The sequence below is a fragment of the Rhinolophus hipposideros genome, assembly GCF_964194185.1.
Source record: "Rhinolophus hipposideros genome assembly, chromosome: 5".
NCBI lineage: Eukaryota > Metazoa > Chordata > Mammalia > Chiroptera > Rhinolophidae > Rhinolophus > Rhinolophus hipposideros.
Genome location: NC_138051.1, coordinates 44236954 through 44262484, shown reverse-complemented (window position 1 = coordinate 44262484; position 25531 = coordinate 44236954). Strand labels below are relative to the sequence as shown.

At 39.5% G+C, this 25531-nt stretch overlaps 1 protein-coding gene across 1 annotated transcript in view; it reads left to right on the top strand.

Moving 5' to 3' along the window:
• Positions 1-25531, top strand: part of SHC4 (SHC adaptor protein 4) — a 107034-nt gene that overhangs the window by 33522 nt on the left and 47981 nt on the right. Inside the window, exon 3 of the mRNA XM_081049957.1 lies at positions 22947-23010. Coding sequence (XP_080906083.1) covers positions 22947-23010 — 64 coding nt within the window. The remainder of the gene's footprint in view (positions 1-22946; positions 23011-25531) is intronic.

Below are 25531 nucleotides of genomic sequence, written 5' to 3'. Positions count from 1 at the left end.
TCATTAAGGCCAAGTTCAAAGCAAGGATGGAAAGGAGAATAATTAGGTGCTAGACTGGTAACTGGGAAAATTATGAGGTGAGGAGGGTGAGGTGAGCGAATGGATGGAACGAGTGATTCAGAATGAAGACTTGGGCATCTTTTGTACGTGGTGCCAATGTGTGTCTCGGGTGCCAGCAACAGTGCCCATCTGTATCCCTGGTTGCAGGCCACCTGCTCCAAACGTGAATGTGCTCAGGGAGGATAACTTTTCCTAATGTTCGTCCATCGACCTCTAGGCCTAGAAAAAGTGTTGTGTTGGCTTAAAAGCTTTAGGCAAAGGAATCTTATTTCTCTTTAAGAAAGTCACAGTAGACAGTAGCACACTAAAGATTCTAGAAGTCCTGTGCTGTAGGCTAAGACTAACTTTATCTCAAGAGTTTTTAAACTTGTTTGGCCACAGAATTCATTTTTTCATGTAACATAAATGAACATCCCATGTATCCCTTACATTCCATGAAATGCACTTTAGGAATGGACTCTTTTGTGATGCATCTAAATCTTTTTCCAAATGTCTCACCAATCTTTGGTATTCCCTCTGGAGTCAAACAGATGACATCTAATTCTGGTGTGTGTGTGGGGGTGGGGGTGCTGATGAGGAAGGGTTGTTTTGTGTGTTTTTTGTGCGTGTGCTCTTGGTGCCTACCTCAGTCCCTGGCACATGGAAAAGGCTCCATAGATATTTATTGAATAAATGCGTGGTTCTGCCTGACTAGCTTCCAGGATCTGGAGATAGCTACATTTCTTCTTCCTTTTAAGTCTTCTCTTTCACATTTTCAGTCCCCTCAACTATCCTTCAAGTGACATGGTTTCTAGACTACTTCTTACCCTGTTAGCCCTACTTTGGGTACACTTCAGACTTTATTCCATCCTGATGATCCAAAATCTGGAGAAAACCCTTTGTTTAATCCTGAGCAGGTTACAGACAGGAAGAAGAAGATTCCCCCGCCCCCCAGGTTCCTAGAATAAGAACACAGGACAAAGGAATGCCCACTGTCCTTACCTGAGGATGATGGATTTTCTGTTCATTCATTCATTCATTCTTTGACTCATTTTTTCACTTGAATGTTTATGGAGTGCCCATTAAGTGCCTGGAACTCTTCAAGAATTAAGGATATAGAAGCCTCCGACCTTATGGAACTTACATTCTATCTGGGGAAACAGACTGTGTCAAGGAAACAAATACACAATATACTTTAAGGTAGCAATAACTGCTCTTACTATAATAATAAAGATGGGTAAGAGGATAGAGATATATGGGGTAGGCTTTTAATTTGTATTTTCTGATTATAAAAATATTGTAGGTTTACTTAGACTATTTGGAAAAATATGGAAAAGCGTGAAAAAAGAAAATCACTCATAGTCTCACCTAGAGATGATGTCTACTGATATTTTGTGTTTTGGAATATCTTTCCTGTCTTTTTCCTATACATGAGCTTACAATGATTTTTATAGAAAATCGAAAAAAATTTTGATACTGTTTCCTCTTGAGCATTTTCCTATTGCTAAATATTCTAAAGCACTCTGATTGTGGGAAAATATGCATAACATAAAATTTACCATTTTAACCATTTTAAAGTGTATAGTTCAGTGGCATTAAGTACATTCTCACTGCTGTGCAAGCATCACTACCATCCGTCTCCAGAATTGTTGCATCTTCCCAATTTGAAACTCTACTCATTAAATAATTACTCCACATCCCCCTCCCACTGCCCCTGGCAACCACCATTCTACTTTCTGTCTATGAATTTGACTATTCTAGGTACTTCATATAAGTTGAATCATACAGTATTGTCTTTTTGTGATTGGTTTGTTTCACTTAGCACAATGTCCTTAACGTTTATCACTAGGCCAAACAATATAAATATCACGAAGGCCATTGATGTGTATTGCTAGATTGTTCCACAGAAGAATTGTGCTAGTTGATACTCCTCTCTTCTAGCCATGTGTCTATTTTTTGTTGTGATCTATATTTTTAAATGGTTGTAAACTTATAAGTCTATATTTTCCTATTGTTTAGTAAATGGTAAAAGACTATTATTTTCCTTGCCATGAAGTTTCAGTTTATGACCAATGTACACACCTTGTATGCAATAATACAAGGATATTACTCCTTGTAGATATGTCTGTACGTATTTCAGGCATGGCAGATTGTGCTCTGGGCAGATCTGTGGAAGCTTGAGGGTGGTAGTTTTCTTTTTAGATTTGGTGGGGAAGGGCTGTCTGAGGAGAAGACACTTGAGCTAAGCCCTGAATAAAGTGAGGGTCCAGCCCTGGGAGTGTCTGGGGGAATACAGCTCAGGGCAGAGGGAAGATGGCTGTGCATACTACTGATCCATAGCATCCACACTGACAATGCCCACAACCCGGGTGTGTTGTTTGGTTAACAGTGTGAATCTTCTTCCAAGAGTGGATACAAAAAATGTCCAATGGGCTCCAACTCAGGGGAGGAGAGGCTGACTGGATGGGAGGATCAAGGTACAAGATGACCTATGGCGCTAAGTGCTTTGATTGGTGTCAGGAGACTCCAACCATCGTTAGCCCAGGGACCTTGTCTACAGTGTGGCTTCAAAGCAGTGAGGCCGATTTCCATCCACCAAGGCCAAACATCAGTCTCCCTGCCTCAGAACCATATGTTCTCGGCTGCCCCTTCCCAACCCTTGAACCTCTTCCCAGGAGTTTGTAGAGTTTGAGGTGCTGTATCTTATAGCTGCCTGGGCTCGGCAGCATACCTGGGACTCTCTAATTCAGATGGCAGAAGGGGAAAAAAACCATTAAGGAAGGTTAGATAGAAGACATGAAATACGTCTGTCCCACTTTAAACAATTAACAAAAATCTAAGTTTACTGAACAGAGAAATTGTCATTCAGAATTCACCTCTGGATTCCTTTAAGTAGTGGATTCCTCCCTGGTATTTCAAAGAAAATTTAATATACAGAGGAAAGTATTTTCACTTTTTTCCCGCAGGAGCTCACATATTGCTGAAAGCGAGAGTGATCTTTGAAACTCTAGGTCTTGTGGGAAATTTTACAAGTAGATATAAGCTTAGACGTTTGTGCACAACAGTAAACGTCCCCATATGTTACCTGCGTGGGAACATTTTATTTTAGAACAGGATCTTTTCTTTAGGTCTCTGTCTCACCTTGATGACTGCCGCATTCAGGGAAGTGTGTACCTCAGAGCCATATGTGTGTTTCTGCCCCCAGTATATGATTTCATTGTTCTCATGTGATTAGCATAAGAATATGGTTCACTTTCCCTGAAATCTCTAGTTCCTGCCCTGTTTCCCAAATATTTGCTCTTCTTTATTAATTTTTTCTTCTTTATCTCATTCTCCTATCTTCTCTCAACTTCTATGTATTTTGACATTCCGCCACTACTCCAGTTGCTTTATTACCAGTTATATTGGATATTTTCATTGAAATGTTACTGTTGAATCAATTTTCAAATTGTTTCAGATTTAACCTTCACATAAACACAGTTTCATTTTGCTCATAATCCTACTTAACGCAAGAAAAAAATTTTCAGCAGATCAGTTAAAATTCCAAAAGAAAGAACTTATTTTGCATGACCACAGTATCTCCTGACATTTACTATAAAACATAAGATCAATCAGGTGTGAATGCTGATGAATTTGTGTAATTAACTGGTACTACAGATACAAACAATTGTATTCAGGCTGATGTCCCACATTGGTAAATGGTCTTACCATCTCTATCATAGTGAAGCCATTATTTCAGGTAATAGGGAGACAGCAACATGAAATTCCTGGTAATAAAGGAGGAGCCATGACTGGGAAACACCAACTGCGTCAGCATTTGAGACAGAGGAAAAAGGTGGAGTACAATTCTTGTCTTTATGAGAGACCTTTCTGCCAATTGTTTGAGGACTGAATCCACAGGACCTAGAACACAGGAAGTACTCAAATAGAGCAGAGAAAAAGAAAAGGACAAGAGGCTGTTCACCTTCAAAGCTCCCATCACACTTCTATACCTCAGTCCAGAGTTAGTCCCCTAGAGAGCTCCGTGTGTGGCTCTGACAATTGTTCCTCCACTAATTCTCACCCAGGCATTTATCTTTGTGACTGATTTAGGACCAGATCTCAATTTTGAGTAATTGAGTATTCATGCAAAAGGGCAAAGGAAGAGGTTTTTCTTCATAATAAAGAGAAGCAAGATCATTAGGAAAACAAAGGCTCACAGTCACAGTTGTCTTCAAAATGTCTGGAAAACAGTATCAAAAGGAAATAAGAGAAGGGGGAAATGAAAATCATGCTAAGGGTGATACAGTCATTTGTTCTCTCCTACAAAAATGTTCTCATCGTGATTTTTAAAGCAAAGCTAAAGAAAACAAAAAACCTCCTCACACACACACACACACACACACACACACACACACAGACACACATACAAAATCAGATCACTCAAACCTAAGCCTAAAGCCCGACTTCCCTCCCCTGAGTAAGCATTCATATCATTTGAAGAAGGAAAAATCTTCTTTCTCCCCTAAGGATGCCTCCCTCTTTGCACCTAAGTGGGGACCTGCCTCAGACACCAAAGGAGGAATAAACCCATCAAAGGGAAATCCCGTAAGTGGAGCTGGTGAGACAAGGCTTGGCATCCAGCCCTGAAGAACAGAACTTCATAGGAGCCTCTTGAGGGGACACTTAGTTCACCACCATAGGATGCAGTTTATTCCAAGGGGCAAGGCACACTGCTGGTGGAAAGGACCTCCAGATCGTTGGCTTACTACTGTCATCTTCCTGTATTTATTGCTTTACGTTTATAAGTCATATTTGGTTTAAAAAAAACCCAACTCATCAGTCAGACTAAGTGTAACTCACCCAGCATGGGATGTATCCATGCTGGGCTCCAGGACAGCTGGGAAACAGCAGCTGACACTGGGTTTGCCTCATTTGGTGACTGCCATCCCGGGGGGGTTGTGTGGAAAATGGGGAGCTATTAGAGAAATGGGTGGTGAACACTCCCTTTTGGGGTCCTGGCCTAAGATTCATTGTCTCTGGGTGATCATAAGGTGCTGCATATCGCGGATTATTTATCTGTCCATTCCATTCCATGGGGGAAGAAAAACTGACTAGCGTTGTGTTTTTGTACTGCTGTTATACACAATAAGCAAGCTGTTAGGGTAATTTGGTACTAGGTAAAGCAACAAGGATGCAGAGATCATAAATCAGAGGATATTGTAATTGGACTAATTTCCTGTTTGAAACGTTATTGCTCCTGAGCAGTGATTCTGCAAATTTAATTCACTAGCTTGAAACTTTGATTCTTTGGCTTCAACAGGACATTAAAGGCAGTTCTTCAGAGGCAAATGCATGCTTCGTGAGTGTGTGTGTGTGTGTGTGTGTGTGTGTGTGTGTACAAGCAACCATGAAATGCAAAGCAGGTCCAGGATGCAGCTGGACATTTACATAAAGGCCTATGCGTGTGGTTTCTAAGAAATGTGAATGGCAGGAAGGCAAATATTCTGAGAGGTCCAATATCTGCATGTTAGGTAGCTAAATGAATGTATCTGTTTGAACACAGGCTAGAATTTACCTAAATTTCTTGGGGATTGTTAGGAATGGGATTGGTGCAGCTAGCATGGATAAGTGTCTGTACTTTTGTGTAAAACTTGAAGTAACCGTACAGCATCTAGTGTGTGGGTTCTGTGTTGACTTGTGAGGAGGCCATGGAGTTAGGAGTAGGATTGCAGCCCAGATGCCAGACAAAATAGACCATTGGGACGGAGGGGGGCAATAAAAGGCCAAGTCTGTTCATTTGTTAGGCAAGGGAATGCTCCCCAGTGAAGACATTTACTAAGAAGAGTGGTAAGGAGAAAAAACTGGGGAGTTTCAAAGTTCTAGTTCTTAGTGGTCATGCGAAGTATTGAAAATGAGCACCGTGGCTAAGGCCAGATATACATGGTTGGACAAAATAAATTTCATTGTGCATTGGTCAAGAACGAAAGTTAAGACCGCAGTAAGGGTTTGGTGTTCTAGGGTCAAGGTTTCTGACTTATCAGCTAGTGAGACAGTTACAATAAAACCTAACAGTCAAACACTCCTAGGCAAGCACTGCTGTAATGGATACTTCCTTTCACACATGTGTAGATGTCAGGAAGCCCTTGCTGGAGGTTTTGGGGTGTGTGTGTTTGTGTGTGTGTGTGTGTGTGTGTTTGTGTACGTGTACATGTACAACCACCACCTCTTCTAGTTTCAATTTCCACTGTTCTCCAGCTTATTTAGGACTGAGATCTCACTTCTCAGATATCTGAGATGAAATAGCCAATTAAATTCCTTTTAGAAGTCTTACAAGATCTAGTAATAGAAAACAAATGCTTCCAAGCAGTTGGGCGTGTTCTCTTCATGAGAGCATGACAGAGCCAGAGGAAGAGAGAGGACAGGAAAGGACAGGAAAGTCAACAGCACCTTTTGCTCAGAGTCATCAGCCGTGTCCCAGTTAAGCGCCCAGTCACTGAGTGAACAGGCATAAGGCCAAGAAGTATAGTTACTAAAGCAATCCACAGAATGGGAAAAATATTTGCAAATGATATATATGAAAAAGGGTTAATATCCAGAATAAATAAGGAACTCTTACAACTCAACAACAATAAAAAACAAACAACCCTATTAAAAACTGGGCAAAGTACTTGAATGGATATTTCTCCAAAGAAGATATATAAATGAGCAACGAGCACATGAAAGGAGTCTCAATATCACTAATCATTAGGGAAATGCAAATCAAAACCACAATGAGATAGCACTTCCCACTCATTAGAATGGCTATTCTTAAAAAGAAAAAAAATAGAAAATCACAAATGTTGGTGAGGATGTGGAGAAATTAGGAACTCTTGTGCATTACTGGTGGCAACGTAAAATGGTGGCAGCCACTATGGAAAAGAGTATGGGAGTTCCTCAAAAAATTAAAAGTAGAATTACCATATGATCCAGCAATTCCACTTCTGGGTATCTACGTATCTAAAAGCATTGAAAGCGGGACTTGAACAGATATTTGTACGCCTGTGTTTAGAGCAGCACCATTCACACTAACCAAAAGGTGGAACTAACCCAAGTATTCATTGACAGATGAATGGATAAACAAAACACAGAATATTAGTTGGCCTTAAAAAAAGGAAATCCTGCCAGTAGTGACAATGTGAATGAAACTGGAGGGCATTATGTTAAATTAAATAAGCCAGACAGAGAGACAAATACTGGATGGTATCCTTTATATGTGGAATCTCCAAAAAAAAAAAAAAAAGAAAAGAAAAGAAAAGAAAGAAAGAGCAAGAAAGGAAGGAAGGAAGAAAAAGTTTAACAACAAAAGTTGCACTCATAGAAACAGAGAGTAGAATGGTGGTTATCAGGGGCTGTGGGCTGGGGGAAACGGGGAGATGATGGTAAAAGGGTACAAACTTTCAGTCATAAGACGATTAAGGTCTGAGGACCTAATGTAGCTCATGGTGGCTATAGTTGATAACACTGTATTGTATACTTGAAATTTGCTAAGAGACTAGATCTTAAGTGTTTTCAACAGCAACAAAAAAAGTAAATAGGTGATTGAGGTGTTAATTAACTTGATTGTGGGAATCCTTTCACAATGTATACATATGCATATATCAAATGATCACGTTGTGCGTTTTAAATATATTACAATTTTATTTGTCAGTTATACCTCAGTAAAGCTGAAAAAAAGGGGAAGGAAATTCTGGCACATGCTACAAAATGGACGAGCCCTGTCTTCATCTCTTTGGACTACTACAACAAAATGCCACCGAGTGGGTAGCTTATAAAAAACAGAAATCTATTTCTCACAGTTCTGGAGGATGGATTGTCTGAGATCAAGGTACTAGCATGGTCAGGTGAGGGCCCTTTTCCGAGTCACAGGCTTCTCATTGTATCCTCATGTGGCAGAAGGGGCTAGGGAGTTCTGAGATGTCTCTTTTATAAGAACACTAATCTCATTCATGAGGGCTCCACCTTTGTGACCTCCTAAAGACCTCACTTACTAATACCTCACCTTTGGGAGTTAGTATACAATACTAATAATTTGTATGTATACTAATTTGTTAATATACATACAAATTTAGGGGAGACACACTATTCAGACCATATGAAATTATGCTAAGTGAAATAAGCCAGTCACAAAATGACAAATACTGTATGATTTCACTTCACTTCATTTTACTATGAGGTACCTAGAGTGGTCAGATCCAGAAACAGAAAGTAGAATAGTGGTTGCCAGGGGCTGTTACGGGGAGAGTTAATGCTTTAACGGGTACAGAGTTTCAGTTGGGAAGATGAAAAAGTTGTGCTGATGGATGGCAGTGATAGTTACATAACAATGTGAATGTACTTAATGCCACTGAACTGTATACTTAAAAATAGTTACAGTGGCATATTTTATGTTATGAATATTTTACTACAATTTTTAAAAAGTATAATTACTAGATGATATTGGAGTATTCAATATATTGTTCAAATTATTTTATTTTGTTGAAAGGGTGCAAAGCCAGTAAGGGAAGGATAACTGAGGCTTCAGGGCCTGAGTTTCTAGCAGGTCCTGCAGTCAAGAGAATTTGGTAAGGAGTGGCTTCTTCTAATTTCTTGACAAGGAAGCCCAACCAGAAGTCACACTGGCCAAAAGGGCTGCTGTAGGACAAAAGGAGAGCGTAGCTCATGTTTGTTTAGCACTGCACAAAGCTTTTGCATCAATGTTCTTTCATGAGCCACACAATCACCCCAGGAAGAGGGTACTACAGGTCTGCATTTTAGAGCAGGGGAAGCTGAAGCTCAGAGAAGTTAACTGACCATCCCAAGACCACACAGCTCTTTTGCTGGGGCTCAAACCCAGATACTCCCACTTAAGTCAAATCCTGTCCTAATGACTTAGTGTTTCCTAATGATAGCACTTAGTAGTTCCTAATGACATTGCTTTGGACTGAAGCTAAGAAGCTGCTCTTGTAGCTGTGAGTAGGCTAAGATGGTGGGAGGCAAGGGAGAAAAGGCAGGCCTGAGTCATCTTTAAAAATCAATTCTAAGTGAAAGAATGACATGGCTGTGATCACCATCATCACTGATGTCAGTCCTCTATGGGACATCTGACTCTTAACATTTTTTCATGATTTTTTTATCCTGACTACCAAATGTAAATGTGGCTTATTGTGGGAGTTGGGAAGTAGGGTAGAACGAAGAAAAACAGACAAATCACTGGAGATAACCAGGAGTCATAGTTTGGTATAAAAGTTTTCCAATTTTATGTTCAAACACTAAAGTGGCATTATATGGTACATATTAATTTGTAACATATTTTTGTCATTTATTATGCCCATTTTCTAGGTCATTAAGTGTGAGTAGTACTTGCTTTTGACCTGAGCTTTAAGGTGGAAAAAATAATTTTAAGTATATCTACTTGCCATAGGTGTATTTATTGAGTCTTTTTGGCTTTAAGTAACAGAAAATGACTCTGCCTCGCTTAAACCAAAAGAGGGATTTCTTAAAAGGATATTGGGGCAGTTCATGGAAACTGAGGAACAGTGAACAAACCAATAGAAATACCGGGGTCTGGACTTCCCAAAGCCTCACCTGCAGGAGTGTGGAGACTCCCCGTCTCTGGTTCTCTTAGTTCCAAAAAATCAAATTATCAGGTAAGCTGGTGATTGGCACCTAATCCTGGACCACTCATCTTTGGCCAGGACAGAGTTGCATTGTGGCGATATGGTAGTTCCATAAAATAGTCATATATTGGAAAGGGAAGTGGGGGCAGGAGGAGGAAGAGAGGAAAAAGCAGTAGCAGAAAGAAGCTTGTAAAATGGAGGTAGTAGGTGCAATCAATACAAAATAGATTTCTACCTCAAAGGGAAACAAAGACATTAGATCAATTTCTTTGGACACCTTAAAAAAGAGAGAGAGGGAGATTGGACTATTTAAATCATCCCCAAAATGCTCCATTAAAATCTAAGGTTTGCAAAATTGTCGATCAAATGTTTTGTGTTATTATAGCTAGCACATTAATTTTAGGACATAATTCAATGGAGCTGTGTTTTTATATAGTGAAAGAAATTTGAAGACTGCATGGATAGGTATTTTATGTTTATGCCACTTTTATAGAACCTAGGGCACTGTTTTAATACTTTAGATATTTACAGATGTTTATAAAATGGTCATTATTTTTGTTCTATGACAGGCTATTTACAGTATCTATATTTTATTTGTCAGGGAGCCTTGGTCAGGAATGAAACTCCCAATTATAGCATCTTTTCCATGGAAAATATGATCTACTTTATGGAGTGGTTTCTAAAAATATATTGCAGCTAACATCCAGGGCCTGCTAATTTATCCATATGAATCTATAGAAACTTACAGATGTGTAGATATTATCATACAAACACATACACACACAAACACATACTCTCAAATAGGTGATATACGTACATTCACTGACCCAATTGAGAAGTTAGTTTTTTGTTCACGTCTAAATATGGATGGTAGTGAATGGCCTCAAGTGTTTGAGGAGACACAAATTAATTCAGAGGTTAAAATGCATGAATGTTAAAGCCTTTGCACTTTGGGGAGACCTCAATATTTTTTTATTTCTGATTGCTGAATGAAGTAGCATTCTATAGCTATTCCCCCGCGCCCTCTTTCCCCCACCACCCCCAGGCCTTCTTTACCATGTAGAGTCAGATGAGAATGGCTTCTAGTATCTATCTCCCTTTTGTGGCCATTTTTGGGTTTTCCTTTAGCAGTCAATACTGAATGTTGGTAGCATCTCAAGCATTCTCAATTATACTCTGTGCAAATGTTCTCCAGGCACAAGAGAGTGGATTTCGAATTTTGATTTTGATAGACACCTCCTGGTCTGAATCATTTAACAATGCAAGTAGAATAGGCCTTTGGAACCACTGTTCCTGGAAACGCTAGCCCTGCAGTTACATGGGAGCCTCCTGAGAAAGCTCAGAGGGTGCCCCAGAGTGTGGCTGGCCTAGAGGGATTGGGTCCTCTATCACTGTATTTCAGCGGAACAATCATAAGGGCTCCGTCATCTATCATCTTTGGGCTTTAAGGTTCTCCCTGGTCCATGAGCCTAGTCCATGGGCCTGGCATGTTTCAGAGCTAATGCCTGGGACGTAGTTGGATCAATAAATATTTATCGATCAACAGAAAGGTTTCAGGGCTTCTCACAGGTCTTGACATGACTGTGGAGGTCTTGAAGATTCCATGGTCACTGCTAGCAATCAGAAAAAAAGAAGAAAAAACCTAAACAACCCACAAACATGGACTCTGGTATCCTGAACTAGGCTAAATTCCAGAATGAGGAGCTCTTAGACAACTGGCTCAGGTCCCTGGCTCCATGGTAGCGAGTTGGGTACCATTTGTATATATTATTGAACAAAGGAATAAAAATAAATTCACTAAAGATACTCATTTTGGTTCAGAGACTCTTGGGGTCCAAGGAGTCGATTCAGATGAAGAGTAGGATTTCTCAATCCACATGGAACTGGCTGAACTTCAACCTCTTTCTAGTTTAGGGTCTCAGGCATGTTTTCTACCATTAGCAAGCAATCTACAGAGCAGTTTGGTGTTAGTTAACAGCTACTATCATCATCATTGTCATCATCACAAAAATTAATATTTATAAAATAGATATGACTATTAATCCTATTGTACTCATGAGGATACTGAGACTTATAGAAATGACAGAACTCACCAATGTCACTTAGCAAGTTAGTAAGTGGTGGAACCAGAAATCAGATCTGCCTGACTCCTGTGTACTAGGCCTCAATCAAAATGAAACAATTTGAAGAAACACAACTCAGGGAACGCTGAAAGCCTAAAGTGACAATAAGGAAACGTTCAGTCCTCAGGTTGGAATTTATCTTGGGTAGATAGATTCCTGGTTTGTGAGTTCTCTCTGGAAGGGATTTCATAAAGATGCTCAGAGATCTATACGTGAGGATACTTTTAGTTTCCTTTTATGATTTCTAATGAGGAGAAAAAAAACCACCTCAGATTGTGTCAATCAGTGGTTCTTAAACTTTAGCATGCAAGAGAAGCAGTCACTCGGAGGGCTTGTTAAAACACGGAATGTTGGACCCCACTCCCAGAGTTTTTGATTCAAGAATTTGCATGTCTAACAAGTTCCAAGATGATGCTTCTGGTCGGGGTCCACACCTTGAGAACCACAGGTGTAAAGGAAACCTATGCACTGATTTCACAATGAGGTCACCAGCTGGACCGTACATCTTATGGAAACCCCTTATTTTTGAAAAGGTGGTTCCCCAGGAAATCCCCAAAAGCACCTGGAGGTTTTTATTGTTTTATTTTTAAGAAAGGACAAGGGCAAAGCTGAGGGAATACCAGAGCAGCAAGTTTTAATTCTGCTATATGTATATGTATATATAGCCAGAAAAATCAATGATACAGTTCCTTTTGGGAGGAGTGAGGTAGATGGGGGCACTCAAAATTCATTAGAAATGAATCTCAGCTTGAGAGAGTCCTTTCTGGGATAAAAAGAGAGCTTTGTGGCCCAAGGAAATGCAAGACAGTTAGTGTATCTCTACACCTGCCAGGCAGATTCGTTTCATTTCCTATTAGTATTCTCCTTAGGAAAACTGAGAAATGCCTAATGGAATAAGTGCACAGCTCTGGCTCCTTAATTAAACATGGGTTGTAGCATGTGAGAGTTGCACCTACTCTAGGAAAATGTGTATTTTCAAGTGTGTTTGAACAATGAGAAGGTGGATCTTTTTGACCCAAATCATCTGAATCACTTACAAGAATTTCTCTGAAAACAGTTTTTTTTTTTTCTTCACTATCATCTGTGACAACAGAGATTCTTGAAATGGAAAGACATCCTCTGGTTACGTGTATTTGCCAATGTAAAGTAGCATAATTCTGGCAGCAGCTCATTAGCAGCCTTAGGCTGCATCTAAAAACAGACTCTGAGATGAAGAGTTAAAGCAAAAGGGTTACTGGGAGGGCGCTCAAGATTAACACGTGAGGGAGTGAGGGGTGCATGACTGGGCAGGGGAGAGGTTCAGTAGTGATGCCATCTCAACAAAGGCCTTAGCAGATCTCAAGAGCAGGCCTTCAAACCCCATATTGACCTGCCAATGGTTGCCTGTTGCCTCTGGGGAGGGGACATGTCTGTGGGCAAGGTAACTGCCTTAAAGAGGACAATTTCTGGGGAAGGAATTCAGCTGTGAGCCATTAACAGTGAACACTCCAGCAACTGGGGGCAGTGACTACCTCTGTTCTGAAAGGGGGTGTGGGTTATATAAGGAGATGAGGATCACACTTTGTTTCATGCTATAGAACTGTCTAAACATTTATATATGACTATATGCCGGGGGTGCCCAAAAAATGTATGCACATGACTTGTGTTCATCTTTTGTTATTGGTATATATTGAATATTACGATTTTAATAGTTTTTCCTTTCTTAAAATATGTACACATTTTTTTGGTACCCTCTGTATTATGTCCAGAGTAGCCTACTAGGTGCCATGGAGTATCCAAAGAAAATCAGGTAGGCATTCTGCCTTTCTTGAAACCTGTATTCTTTCTCTATTACTATTTGCGTAATAGACATAATTGGACCACTAGTACAACATATTATCTATAGCATTTCAGTTATAACACACAAAGTACTCTGCTGGGTACCAGGCATTGTAAAAAGCAGGTTAGACCCAGTTCTTAAAGCAGGCAGACATTGTAAGGATAATGCAATAATAATGGCTAGCATTTACTGAGGCATTTTTCAAAACACTATTATTATACCCACTTTATATATTTAAGAAATTGAGACATAGGTAGCTTTAAAAATATGCCCAAAGTCACAGAGCTTGTAGGAGACAGCTAGATTTTGAACTCTGGCTGTCTGATTGCAGAGCCCACTTAACCAGCCTTTCTTCGTTCTCTATTATCATAGAGGAGTTATAGATAAGTTAAAGCCTTCAACTTTTTTCCCTTTTAACGTTTACTATAATTTTGCACTTTTATTTCTGTGTCCCCCAAGCACATTTTACTGGATCACGCATATAGTATCACATAATGAAGTTTAGTTGAAATATATAATATATAATATATAGTATATATCAATTCTCTCTCTGTCTCTCTTTATATATAGATATAGATATAGATATAGATATAGATATAGATATATAGATATATGTGAAGAATTTCAGTTCCCCTCTCCCTACACTGAGTGCTGGTAGGAGGGACAAAGAATGTAAGATGATAATTTACAGTTTGTAAAACTATATTTACATAGTAGAAGGAAGACTCATCTTTTATAAAACCCAGCCTCCTGTACCAAGAAACTGAACAAGACCAAGTCCAAAATACATATAACTAATCTTTGTCTGTAAAGATTAAAAGGTGTGTTCTGGTATGTTTCCTGCCATGCACAAACGAATAGCTGACCCGACCCCACAACCTCTTAAACTCATTTATGGTCTGCTCCAGAAGGGGCAGCAAGTCACAGCCTGCAGGCCACCTAGCCTGCCTGCTACCTGATTTTTGATTTTGCCACCTTTTGATCCAAGAATGATTTTTGACATTGTTTAACGGTTGGGGGGAAAATGAAAAGAAGAATATTTTGTGACATGTGGAAATTATATAGAATTCAAATTTCAGTGTCCATAAGTGTTATTGGCATACAAGCATGCCCATTCGTTTAAGGATTGTCTGTGGCTGGGTTTTGAGCTACAACTACAGAGTTGAGTAGTTGCAGCAGAGATTGTATGGCCTGCAAAGCCTAACATTCCTACTGTATGGCTCTTTGCAATAAAAGGCCTGCACACTGCTGTTATCGAGTGCTTCTCAACCTCAGCTCTGTTGGAGACACCTGAGGGAACTTTTAAAACTCCCAGTATCCGAGCCCCGCCCTGCACCAATTACCTCAGCACGTCTGGAGATGAGATGCAGTCTTCAGGATTTGTTAAAGAGCCCCGTCTTTCTCCAATGTGCAGCCAAGGTTGAGAACCACTTCCTAGAGTATGAATGCATTTTGAGGGACAGATGGACTAGACCTCTCGACATCCAGGCTGCCAGATGGGAGAGAGAATGTAGGTCACTCATTACCACGCGTGTGTATAGGGGGTAATGTGAGCAAAGAGGTTTAGGACCTCCACATGCCCTCTGGTGAAGCCTTTCCCATGAGGAGATGGCAGGGATGAAAGGGAACCAAGGGGAGAGGAGAGCATGGATTATATGAAATATCTATTCCAGTGTATTGAGTGACCAAGTTGAAGACAGATTTTCTGTCAAATGGAACATGATCAAATGTACAGGTGGTGTAGCCGTCCTTCCCTACCCTAGCCGCTAGAAACAGGTGACCTAATTCCTTGGCATCCGCTAACACAACCATCTGGTTGAAGTTGTGCAGTGAGTCCAAGTAGAAGTTTTAATCAGCTGCATGGCCCATGAACTGATCTGCTTCAGAAAAAGAATTGGAGATTCTTAGGCCCCACCCCAGACCTGTAGAGAATCAAAGTCTCTAGGAACAGTCTCAGGAATCTGCATTTTAACCAGCATCCCAGTTGATCCTTAAGAACTTTAAAATTTGATCACCACATACCTAAATGGTTATACTGGTGAATTTTTAGCAGATGTGCAGGCTGCAGTGGTCCTACCTTTAATTGCCACAGTGGACTGAACAGGCGAGGCCAATATTGATTCCTTCCAGAGGTACACACATACTCTTAAAAAATAAAAAGAGAGAGTGATACCACCAGATAATTTCTATAACGTATTTTTTTACCAGGTAAAATCTATAACATATATCTCAAATGGCCCCTAAAAAAAACAAACCAGTCACTTTTTAAAAAAACAGTGGTGGAAGTTATACACTCATTCCACCAATTGCTGTCTTCCTCAATATTATTGGTATCTCTTTGGCACACTGTTATAAGTGTCTAATCTAGTGCCAAATCTTCCTTTTTTTTTGAAGATAGGCCTGATTGTTGTAGTAGATAAATATCATCTGGAGTGAAATGTGGTGAATAAAATGGGTGATTAAGTTGGATCTACTTTGGTGTTTTAAGAAAATGAGCTGTGACTCTTAAGTGACAACCTGAATGATCAGTACATTCTATAATTCCAACAGACATACTTTCATAATATTTTGAATATTCTGTCTAAAGCAGAGTTGTTTTAGGAATTTCCAGTTTATCCCCAAGTAAAGGAGAACAGTCTTTTGGATTCACAAATCCCAGTATGTTTTGTAGAAAATCATCTGCATTTCTCTTGTCATTTTCATAAGGCTTAAACATATAAGGTGTATAAGCTATCAGTTGGTGGGTGTAGGTGTTTGCAGTTTGAAATATATGATTTTTATCACAGGAAATCATTGTGGGATAGGAGAAAACCAGCATTTCATTTCCTTCATTCAATAGGGGAGACTTGTAGGAGAGGTGCCATCCTGGGGACAAGATGGTCTTTTACTTCATTAAAGTGCAATTGATGGGTCAACATTTGCATCAGAGCCAAAGAGCAGAATCACGGAGTAGACAGAACAACCTGTGTATTGTGGTTGCTTGCACTGAGTAGAATGGTGAATGTACTTCAGAATCAGATTTTAAATATAATTCAGGTTGAATGCAGTCGTGAGATAAGTCAAGGTAAGAGTAAATGCTGTGGGCAGTACTGAAAGGTTTTATTTGACCACCCTGGGACCCAAGTGCCTGTTTCTAAAAATGAAAGGATATATTTTATGGGCTGAGCCTGCCCTCCTAGAGTGCATGGGCGATGCCCCTTGATAATAGCACAAAGGGAGTTTGAAGCTCTCCATTCTCTACTGGTCTCTGGGCATTGACTGCATTCATTGTGTGCTTATCACCGTGGAAGCAGGCTCATGTTCTAAAGTGCCCTGTCTGAGGGCTTGCCACATTCTTGGATGGCTTTAATTTCACCAAACTGGACGAAATTGAACACATAGATCACTGAGCCTTGATGTTCTAAAGGCAAAGATTTCAAAAAAGAAGGTACTCGTTTCCCTGGGACAATTGGAACCACATAATACCACACTGGTGTGGAGTCTGTGTGACACACAAGTCCCTTCATTCATCAGTATGAAGGCCATTTGAGTCATTCAGGTGACAACTTGTCTCTTCCACATTGATCACTGATTTCTTTAAGGATTCATGTTGGAGATGAAAAGTAAGGGATAGTCCCTTGGGAAATACAGGTGGCTTTGTTCACCTAAGTATTTTTGAGTTTTATTTTGGAAGGGCTCTTGCTGTGATTAAAATTTATTCTCGTTTCTGTTTGGACAAAACTGAAACCACTCCCAGAGGGAGAGGAAGAGGGGGAGGGGGAGAGGGAGGGGGAGGGAGAGGGGGAGGAGGGAGAGCGAGAGGGAGAGGGAGAGGAGGAGGGAGAGGGAGAGGGTGTGTGTGCGCCATGGTGGTGGTGGTGGTGGTCGTGGTGGTAGGTGGGGAGAGCTGCTTTTAACTATTCCTGGTTTCATGTTACACAATTTCTGTCTTTCCTATCTACTGAAGAATTGCTTTTTGACATTCACTACAAATAATCTGTCCCACAGCCCCTCCTCCCAACCCCATTAAATGTTCCACTTTGTCTTGGATTGTGATATTGCCTTCTAAACTTAAAAAATAAAGGGGAGGGGATGAAGGCAACATTGCTTCCAGAGGAGTTTAACTGTTTAAGGGTTAAAGACCCAGAAAAATTATAACAAGTACTGTAGCAGCTAGGGGTTGCTGAAGAAAGGTGGCTTTGTTTGCATGATTAGTTTGGACTCTGTTAAGACAGACAAAATATCTTTTTTAGGTCTTATGGCGTAGGCAGGGTTTTATATGCTTAAAAGCAAATCTTCATCTGCATTCTCATTCTCTTACATCAGCCCACTTCTCCCCTTCCCTCTCATGTGGCAAAACAATAAACAAAGTGGCCACTGTTGGTGCTGTGAGGCGTTTCTCCCTCTTTCCTTCCAGTACAGGCTCCCAGGGTGGAAATCTTTAGCCATTTAAACTCCCCAAATTCTGCTCTTCTGAGAGGACATTTGCTGAATGTTTGTTGGCTGGAGAATGTCTCAAGGCAAGTCAGTACCAAAGGATTATGCAGAAATCCAGGCTGCTTGGACAACTGGGATGGCGGGGGCACCCCAGGTCCTCTGAGGAATCCCTACTTGGGGTTCTCTGTTTTCTTTTTCCTCAGCATTTATAAAGTCAACGCTTTAGGTGGGAGGGTATAGCTAAAACTTCAGAAAAGCATTGAAAGTACTGTCTGTTCTTGAAAATGTTATAGTTAATCTCTTGGTCCCAGTCTGAGGGGAAGAAAAGATCTTTGTAAAGAAAGGCAACAAAATGCAGGCATGTATCTGTCTTCCCTGGATGGAGTTTCAGGAGATTTGTTAACACTGCTATCAGCAAAGAAAACAGAATTTGAGAGGTTATTTTAAAGCAGTGGTTCTTAACCTGGGATCTGTGGATTCCTAAGAGGCCCACACATGATTTTCTGGGGGTTAGTTATGATGAGGTGGGTTGTGGGCACTCTAAAATTGAATACAAAAGTTTGTACAATCAGGCCTTTTATTGAAAAGAGAGTCTGTGACTCTCTTTAGTCTCAAAAAGAAAAAAAATTAATAATGAATTTTGTGATGGTGGTGGTGGTGGTAGTAAAAATACACAGAACATGAAATTTACCATCTTAACCGTTTTTAGGTGTATATTCAGTGCTATTAAATAAATTATTGTTGTGTAGCCATCACTACCACCAAATCCCATAATTACTTTCATCTTGTAAAACTGAAAGTCTATACGCATTAAACCATAACTCCCCATTCTCCCCTACCCTCAGACCCCTGACAACCACTACTTTCTGTCTTTATGATTTTGACTACTCCAAATACTTTATATAAGTGGGATCACGTAGTATTTGTCTTTTTGTGACTGCCTTACTTTACTTGGCGTAGTGTCCTCAAGGTTCATCCATGTTGTGGCATGCTGCAAAATTTCCTTTTCTGGGCTGAATAGTATTCCATTGTGTGTATATACAGTACCACATTTTGCTTATCCAGTCACTTGTTGATGGACACTTGGGTTGCTTCTGTGTTGTAGCTGTTGTGAATAATACTGCTATGAGCGTGGTGTACAACATAACAACTACTTTAAAAGCAAGTTCATAAGCACAAGTTTCCCCTTTTTTCTTCTGAGCAAAAAGTTGTATATCAAGAGATTTTCAGAATCTGTGAAGCTTCCGGTTCCTCAACTGACATTCAAGTTCTGAGTGAGTGAGCCTGTGCACACACATGAGTGCTTGCCTACTTGGGCATATGGCTGGGGTCTGGATGCTATTCTCTTCCATAGGGAGATAACAGCCAAGTATAGAAAGCAAACGGTTAAGCGAGGCTAGGGCCATCCATGGGAGCCATTTCCAGAGCGGATCCCTGCTACTTTGCCCTGTTCCCTTGGCAGTTTACCTCAGCCACATTGGCATTAAGGATTGGCCAAAAAGGCCAATCCCATTGCTCACTCCCTCACTATGTTGGGGAGTGAGCAAGGGAAGGACACCCAGTATACCTCTTTCCCTAGACCCTCCTTTTCATATACCTGGCAATATGGTGCCTCCCTGGGTGAATGTGAGTTTTGAAGTTAGACCTGGATTTGCGTTTTGTCTCTCCCACTATCAGCCACATTATGTGGCGGCAAGTATTTAAATTCTTTGAATTTTAGTTTTCACATTTGTAAAACGTGGATAAAATACTTACCTCGAAATGGCATTGCTAAGACTCAGTGAGATGCTTAGTACTGGGCCTGGCCATATAGATAGGAGCCGCTCGTTCATTAAAACCCAGGCTCTCTGCTACAGCATCATGCATCATTCTGAAGTAGGGATTTCTAATATAAAAGTGTTTTAGATCTGGTCAAGACTGTTTTCTTTATGAAACTTTGGGGGAATGGAAACAGGCAAGTCTACCAAATAAACTGAGAAGATAAATCTGGGTTTAGGGGCTATAAAGATGGAAGAGTTAAAGGCTAAGCTGGGACAGGAGCAGAGAGAGAAATAAGATGTGTTATCTGTAACACGAACGTTGTCCCACTTCTCTGTGGGGGTTGGCAAGAAAGAGAGAAACTCTGTCACCTCCCCATCCTTGATGGGCCTTCACATCGCCCCAGCTCAGGAGCAAAAGTCCTGCTGAGGGGACTTACTTTGCATTTCTTTGAATATTTTAAAAGAGAAGAGAATTTATCCAATCAACTGCACAATAAAGGTAAAACATTATGTTGTTTACATCTAAACATTCATAGACTCAATAACAAGAAATAAACCACACTCACACACACACCACCTTAATCAACTCAGTTTATAAGTTCTTTCTATATCACTATTTATACAGAATTAATTTTACATAGCTGCTACCAGTGTGTATATACCATTCAAGTTCTACTTTTTCCCACTAATTTATGTAGATCCCCTCATTTCAATAGTCTTCCTATCATACTTAACATTCCAAGTGGCAATATTTATATTGATATGTTGTATATCTATATCACAAGCTTTGGGTTTTTTTTTTTACTCTATGATAAATGTTTCTTTTATATAAATACTCAATGCTATTTCAATATAAATTCTCCCTCGCTTGTCAAAAGCTTTGACAAATTTTATGATGTATGTTATCTTTTATCAACTTACTCTCTAGAAAGATGGTATTAATACTAACCATGGCCCCCAGCAGTGACTATACCTAAAGTGGAATTATTCCCATTTTTCCCAACACTGAATTTTGTAATTTTCATTTTTGCTAATTTAATGAGAGTGAAGTATCTTGTACTTGTTCTAATTTTTAGTTTTAAAATTATAATGAATGTGAACTATGGCCCTTGGGCCAAATGTGGCCAGCTGCCTCTTTTTAGAAATAAAGTTTTATTGGAACACAGCCATGTTCATTTGTCTACAACGCTTTTGAGCTGCAAGGGCAGGGTTGAACAGTTGCAAAAGAGCAAAATCTAAAGTACTTACTATCTGGCCTTTTACTGAAAAAGTTTTCAGACTCAAATTCACTTGTCGACACTCTTGTCCTACCACACTTCATGCTCCAGCAATATCAAAGAGGACCAGTGTACTTCCCCTCATATTATGATAATTTCTGTTTTGTTATCTTTGCACATGTTCTTCCCTCTGTCTGGAATTTCCAGGCTCCACTGCCAGAAAGGTTCATGCTTCCAAACCCTCTGTGAGCAGTGCTCATGGTATAAAGCATTATCTTTAATTCAAATTCACGGCTTTACTTTTTGTTAGAAGGTATTGACAGTTGGTATAAGAATGAAAAAAACCCACAATGTCTGGGAAAGCACTTTGTAGAGAGGGTGCTAATAAAAAGTAACAACTTCTAATAATAACTGTTATCATATTTAACAGCATCAATGCCCACCTTTGTTTCTACTTTTATTTCAAACCATTTACAAGGAGTTTTTTGGCCAAAGTCCTCCAGTGGACCAGTATGCTCTTATGGAGTAAAGGATCTGATAATACCCTATAATACCTCTTTATTAAATACCAACAACATAGTGGGGTTGGTATTTTGGCACTAGTTATTTTGGCAACACCAGAGGCCAATTTTGATCGATTTTATGTGCCTCATCAATTATTGAATAACCATTAAGGTGACTCAAAACATCAATCAACCACACAAAAGAGCCCAACCCTCTATGTTATCCTTCTATTTCACTCCAAAGACAAAGTTTAGAATCCTAGAAAAATAATAAATATAAAATCCTGTGAAAATATGCTGAATCAAAAAGTCATTCTATCTTTTGGTTGCAGGTAATTATGCACAAATCAGACGAGCTAATACCTTAGAGAAGAGTTTCATTTATCCAGAAAAAATGGAATCTGAACTAAAGCATACATTATAAATCCAAAATGATGCCTGGAATCTTTGGGAATTCTGCTTATCTTTCCAAAGTGTCTACCAGATGAAATATAAAAACTGCAGTGTGTGTGTGTGTGTGTGTGTGTGTGTGTGTGTGTGTTAATATAGTTTACCAATTTAAACAGTGATCTCCAGGGCACTTGGCAAAAAGCTTAGAGATTTCCATTTGCTTTGTGAAAAGTTTAATATATGCATTGAAAGCCACAAGGCAAAGGCTCATATTACATGAGTGAAAGCTTGGGCAGTTATGAATGTTGAGTCCCAGACACAAAAGCTCTTAGATCTAACTGCATTTCTGGAGTGGAGGGCGCCAGTTCGTTCACCACTTCCATTAAGGAACAACTACTTATTTTAGTGGTGCCTTTCTCTCAGGAAATGCAATATATAGTAAGGGCAGAAAAATAAGCAAAGGAGGAAATTTGTTATTGATTTTCATTTCTTCTGTGAAATTACATGAAAGCTCAATGGCTTGCAGCAATAACTTAGTCAATAAGGCTCCATTTGAGACCACCTTTAAGTTCAGTTCTCTCCTGATCCTTTTAAACTTCCTCTAGTGTTGGTTTCTTTTTTATTTAATTGTCTGTGGTGCTGAGTTGAAGCTACTACAAAGCTTTTTATTCATAACACCATAGAGAGGATTTTGCTAAAGGTAAACTGTGCAATATTCCCAGACAATAAAGTTTCTCCCCTCCCTTCTGGTTAAAAATCAACAACACTAAAAACCAAAACTGAAAATTCAAGTTAAAAAAAAGAGATGAAGAAGGTGAATGGTAGGACTCCTTATTGTAAAGTAATTTTTCAGTACTAGGCTGTTGCTGGGTTTTCTTAGGTTCAAACTACAGAAAGACTAAGAACGGTGTTTTTCTCCTATGGGGGTGAAGGAAGGTTGTTTATGTCCAGACTCACCATTATATGTGTGTACATTTTAGTCATAATACTTGCTAACATTTATTGAACACTTACTGCGTGCTAGATAGTATGCTAAGTCTCTATATGGTTTCTGTTCTGTAGGGAAGCAATAAGTCGCCTGTGTGAAGCTGTTCCTGGGGTAAACGGAGCCATTAAAAAGCGTAAGGTAAATATTGGTGTGGTTTTCTTGTTTTATATTTCAACTATGGGAGAGATAATATCAAAATAGTTGTTAGTTCATTCCAAGATATGACCTAAGGTTCAGAATGGCCTTTATTAATTGGCGTGATAACCAGAGATGCACTCAAAATTGTTCTGATCTCTCAAATTTTTCTGACTTGCCTGACACTCTCTTAAATGGTGATGCCTAGAGTGACAGAGCAGAGAAAACACCTGGGTTTCAAGTCAGAAAATCTGGGTTCCATGTCTGGGTCTTTACTTTTCATTGAACATGCTATCTCATCTCTCTGCGACTCCATTTTTGTTCCCGTAAAGTTGTTGAACCAGGTGACCAGTTTGGTACCTTCCCAGTTGAATATTATATAATGTATGTATTCTACATTTTAGCATTTTAGATTTTTAAAACTCCTTGACCTATTTTCAAGCAGAAACATGGGTGGCTTGTAGATGTGAGGTAATAGCATATGGGTAGAGGAAGATTTTTCATACTTGGGTTTAAATCCTGCTTCTGCCACCTACTGTTTAAGAACAAAAATTCAATCAAATAAACTTAGATCTAATTGGCTTTATGAGTGATTCATGAATTGAGCAGTGTCCCATCTAGTAAATAGAGAGGTGATCTGAGAAGCTGTACAATATGGAAGGCTTTTATAGGCAGAACTGTCGGACAAGAAAGTTATTAGCAAAAGAAAAGCAAGGATTGTTTCAGGCAAGGTTACCTTCCTTTAGGGAAAGGCAGGTGTCTTATCAGGCAGATCAGCTTCCTTTGTGGGATGGGGAGAAGGCGGAAGGTGAGAGATTACCGCTTTGGTCGTGACCAGAAAACTCCAGATTTACCAATTCAGATTACAATCCTGGAAAAGGTTGAAACTGCAAATAGTTCAGGTGTTACGTTTGGGTTTAGTGTCATGGGCTTTAGCATAAGTGACGCCATTTGGTTTTTTCTTTAACGCTAGTAACTATGTGATCTTGGACCAGTCACTTCACCTTGTGGACCCTTGGTTTCGTAATCTGTAAAATGGGAGAAAATAACACTTACTTTATAGAGCTGTGTAAGAATTAAATGACGTGATGTCTACAGAGTGACTAACAGTGTCTGACATACATTAGACTTTCAACAATAATGGTAGTTAGTATTATTATCATTAAGTAGCTATTAACCCTAAAATGTTTAGTTGCTTTGAAAAGTCCAAAGGGGATGTGTAAAGGTTCTTAAGATAACTATATGAGTATAAATCATAGAATTGTAAACTGCGGAAGAAGGAAGGAATTTTTAGATTATCTTCCAGTGGAACCCTCTCCTTTCTCCAGCTACTAAACTGTGGCTTAGAGAAGAGATTTGCCTTGAGTGACAAGGACAGCGAAGATCAGAGCCCGCCTTGGAAGGCAGGTCTTCAGATTCTCAACTTAGCCCTCTATTTCCTTGCCACCCTGCCTCCTTTTTTTATTGTTCTTTATCACTTCGCATAGTGCTGAACCCAGTGTAACCCAGAATGACTCAGATGAGCCACATGGTATAGAAAACTCTGATACATGGCCTTTGAATAATATCAGAACTCCCTATTACTAGTTTCTCTGACAGAACCCATGGCCTCAAAGTAGCCTCGAGCCTCCTCTGCTTTCTCCTAACCTCTATGAATAGGATGCTTCAACTGAATGGTCCCAACAAAAGACTCATTCATTGAAGACTTTTTCATTTCAGGAGTAGGGAGCCCACACCCCAAAACAAAACAAAACAAACCAGGCTATCATTGTTCCACAAAGTACACCTGTAAAGAGAAAAAAAAAAGAAAAAGAAAAATTTGAGTTAATTTCTTTTGACAGCTAGCGTTTATTGAGTACTTAATACATGCCAGGGATTCTTCCAAGCACTTTGTGTTTTTTTAACTCTTTTTTCCCCCAGTTTAAAAAATGTGGTAAAGTACACATAATATAAAGTTTACCTATCAACCATAAAAAGTGTAAAGTTTAGTGATATTAAGTACATTTATGTTGTGCAGTTATCATCACCATCCATCTCCAGAACTCTTTTTATCTTGTAAAACTGAAACTCTATACCCATTAAATAATTACTCCCCATTCCTCCCTCTCCCTTTACTCTGTGTGTGTGTGTGCGTGTGTGTGAAAATCTGCTTTGTTGGAATAAAGACGCTAGGCAACAGGAATCACACTTTGTCCACTGTTCTACTTTCTGTCTCTGTGATTTTGACCACTCTAAGTACTTCATATAAGTGGAATCATACAGTAGTTGTCTTATTCATTTAGCATAAGATCCTCAAGGTTCATCCACGTTATAACATGTATCAGAATTTCTTCCTTTTTAGGGCTGAATAATATCCCATTGTATGTATATACCACTTTTTGCTTATCCATTCATCTGTCAGTGGACACTTGGGTTGCTTCCACATTTTATCTATTGTGAATAATGCTGCTATGAAGATAGATGTCCAAATATCTGTTTGAGTACCTGCTTTCAGTTTTTTGGGGTACATAAGAAGTGGAATTGC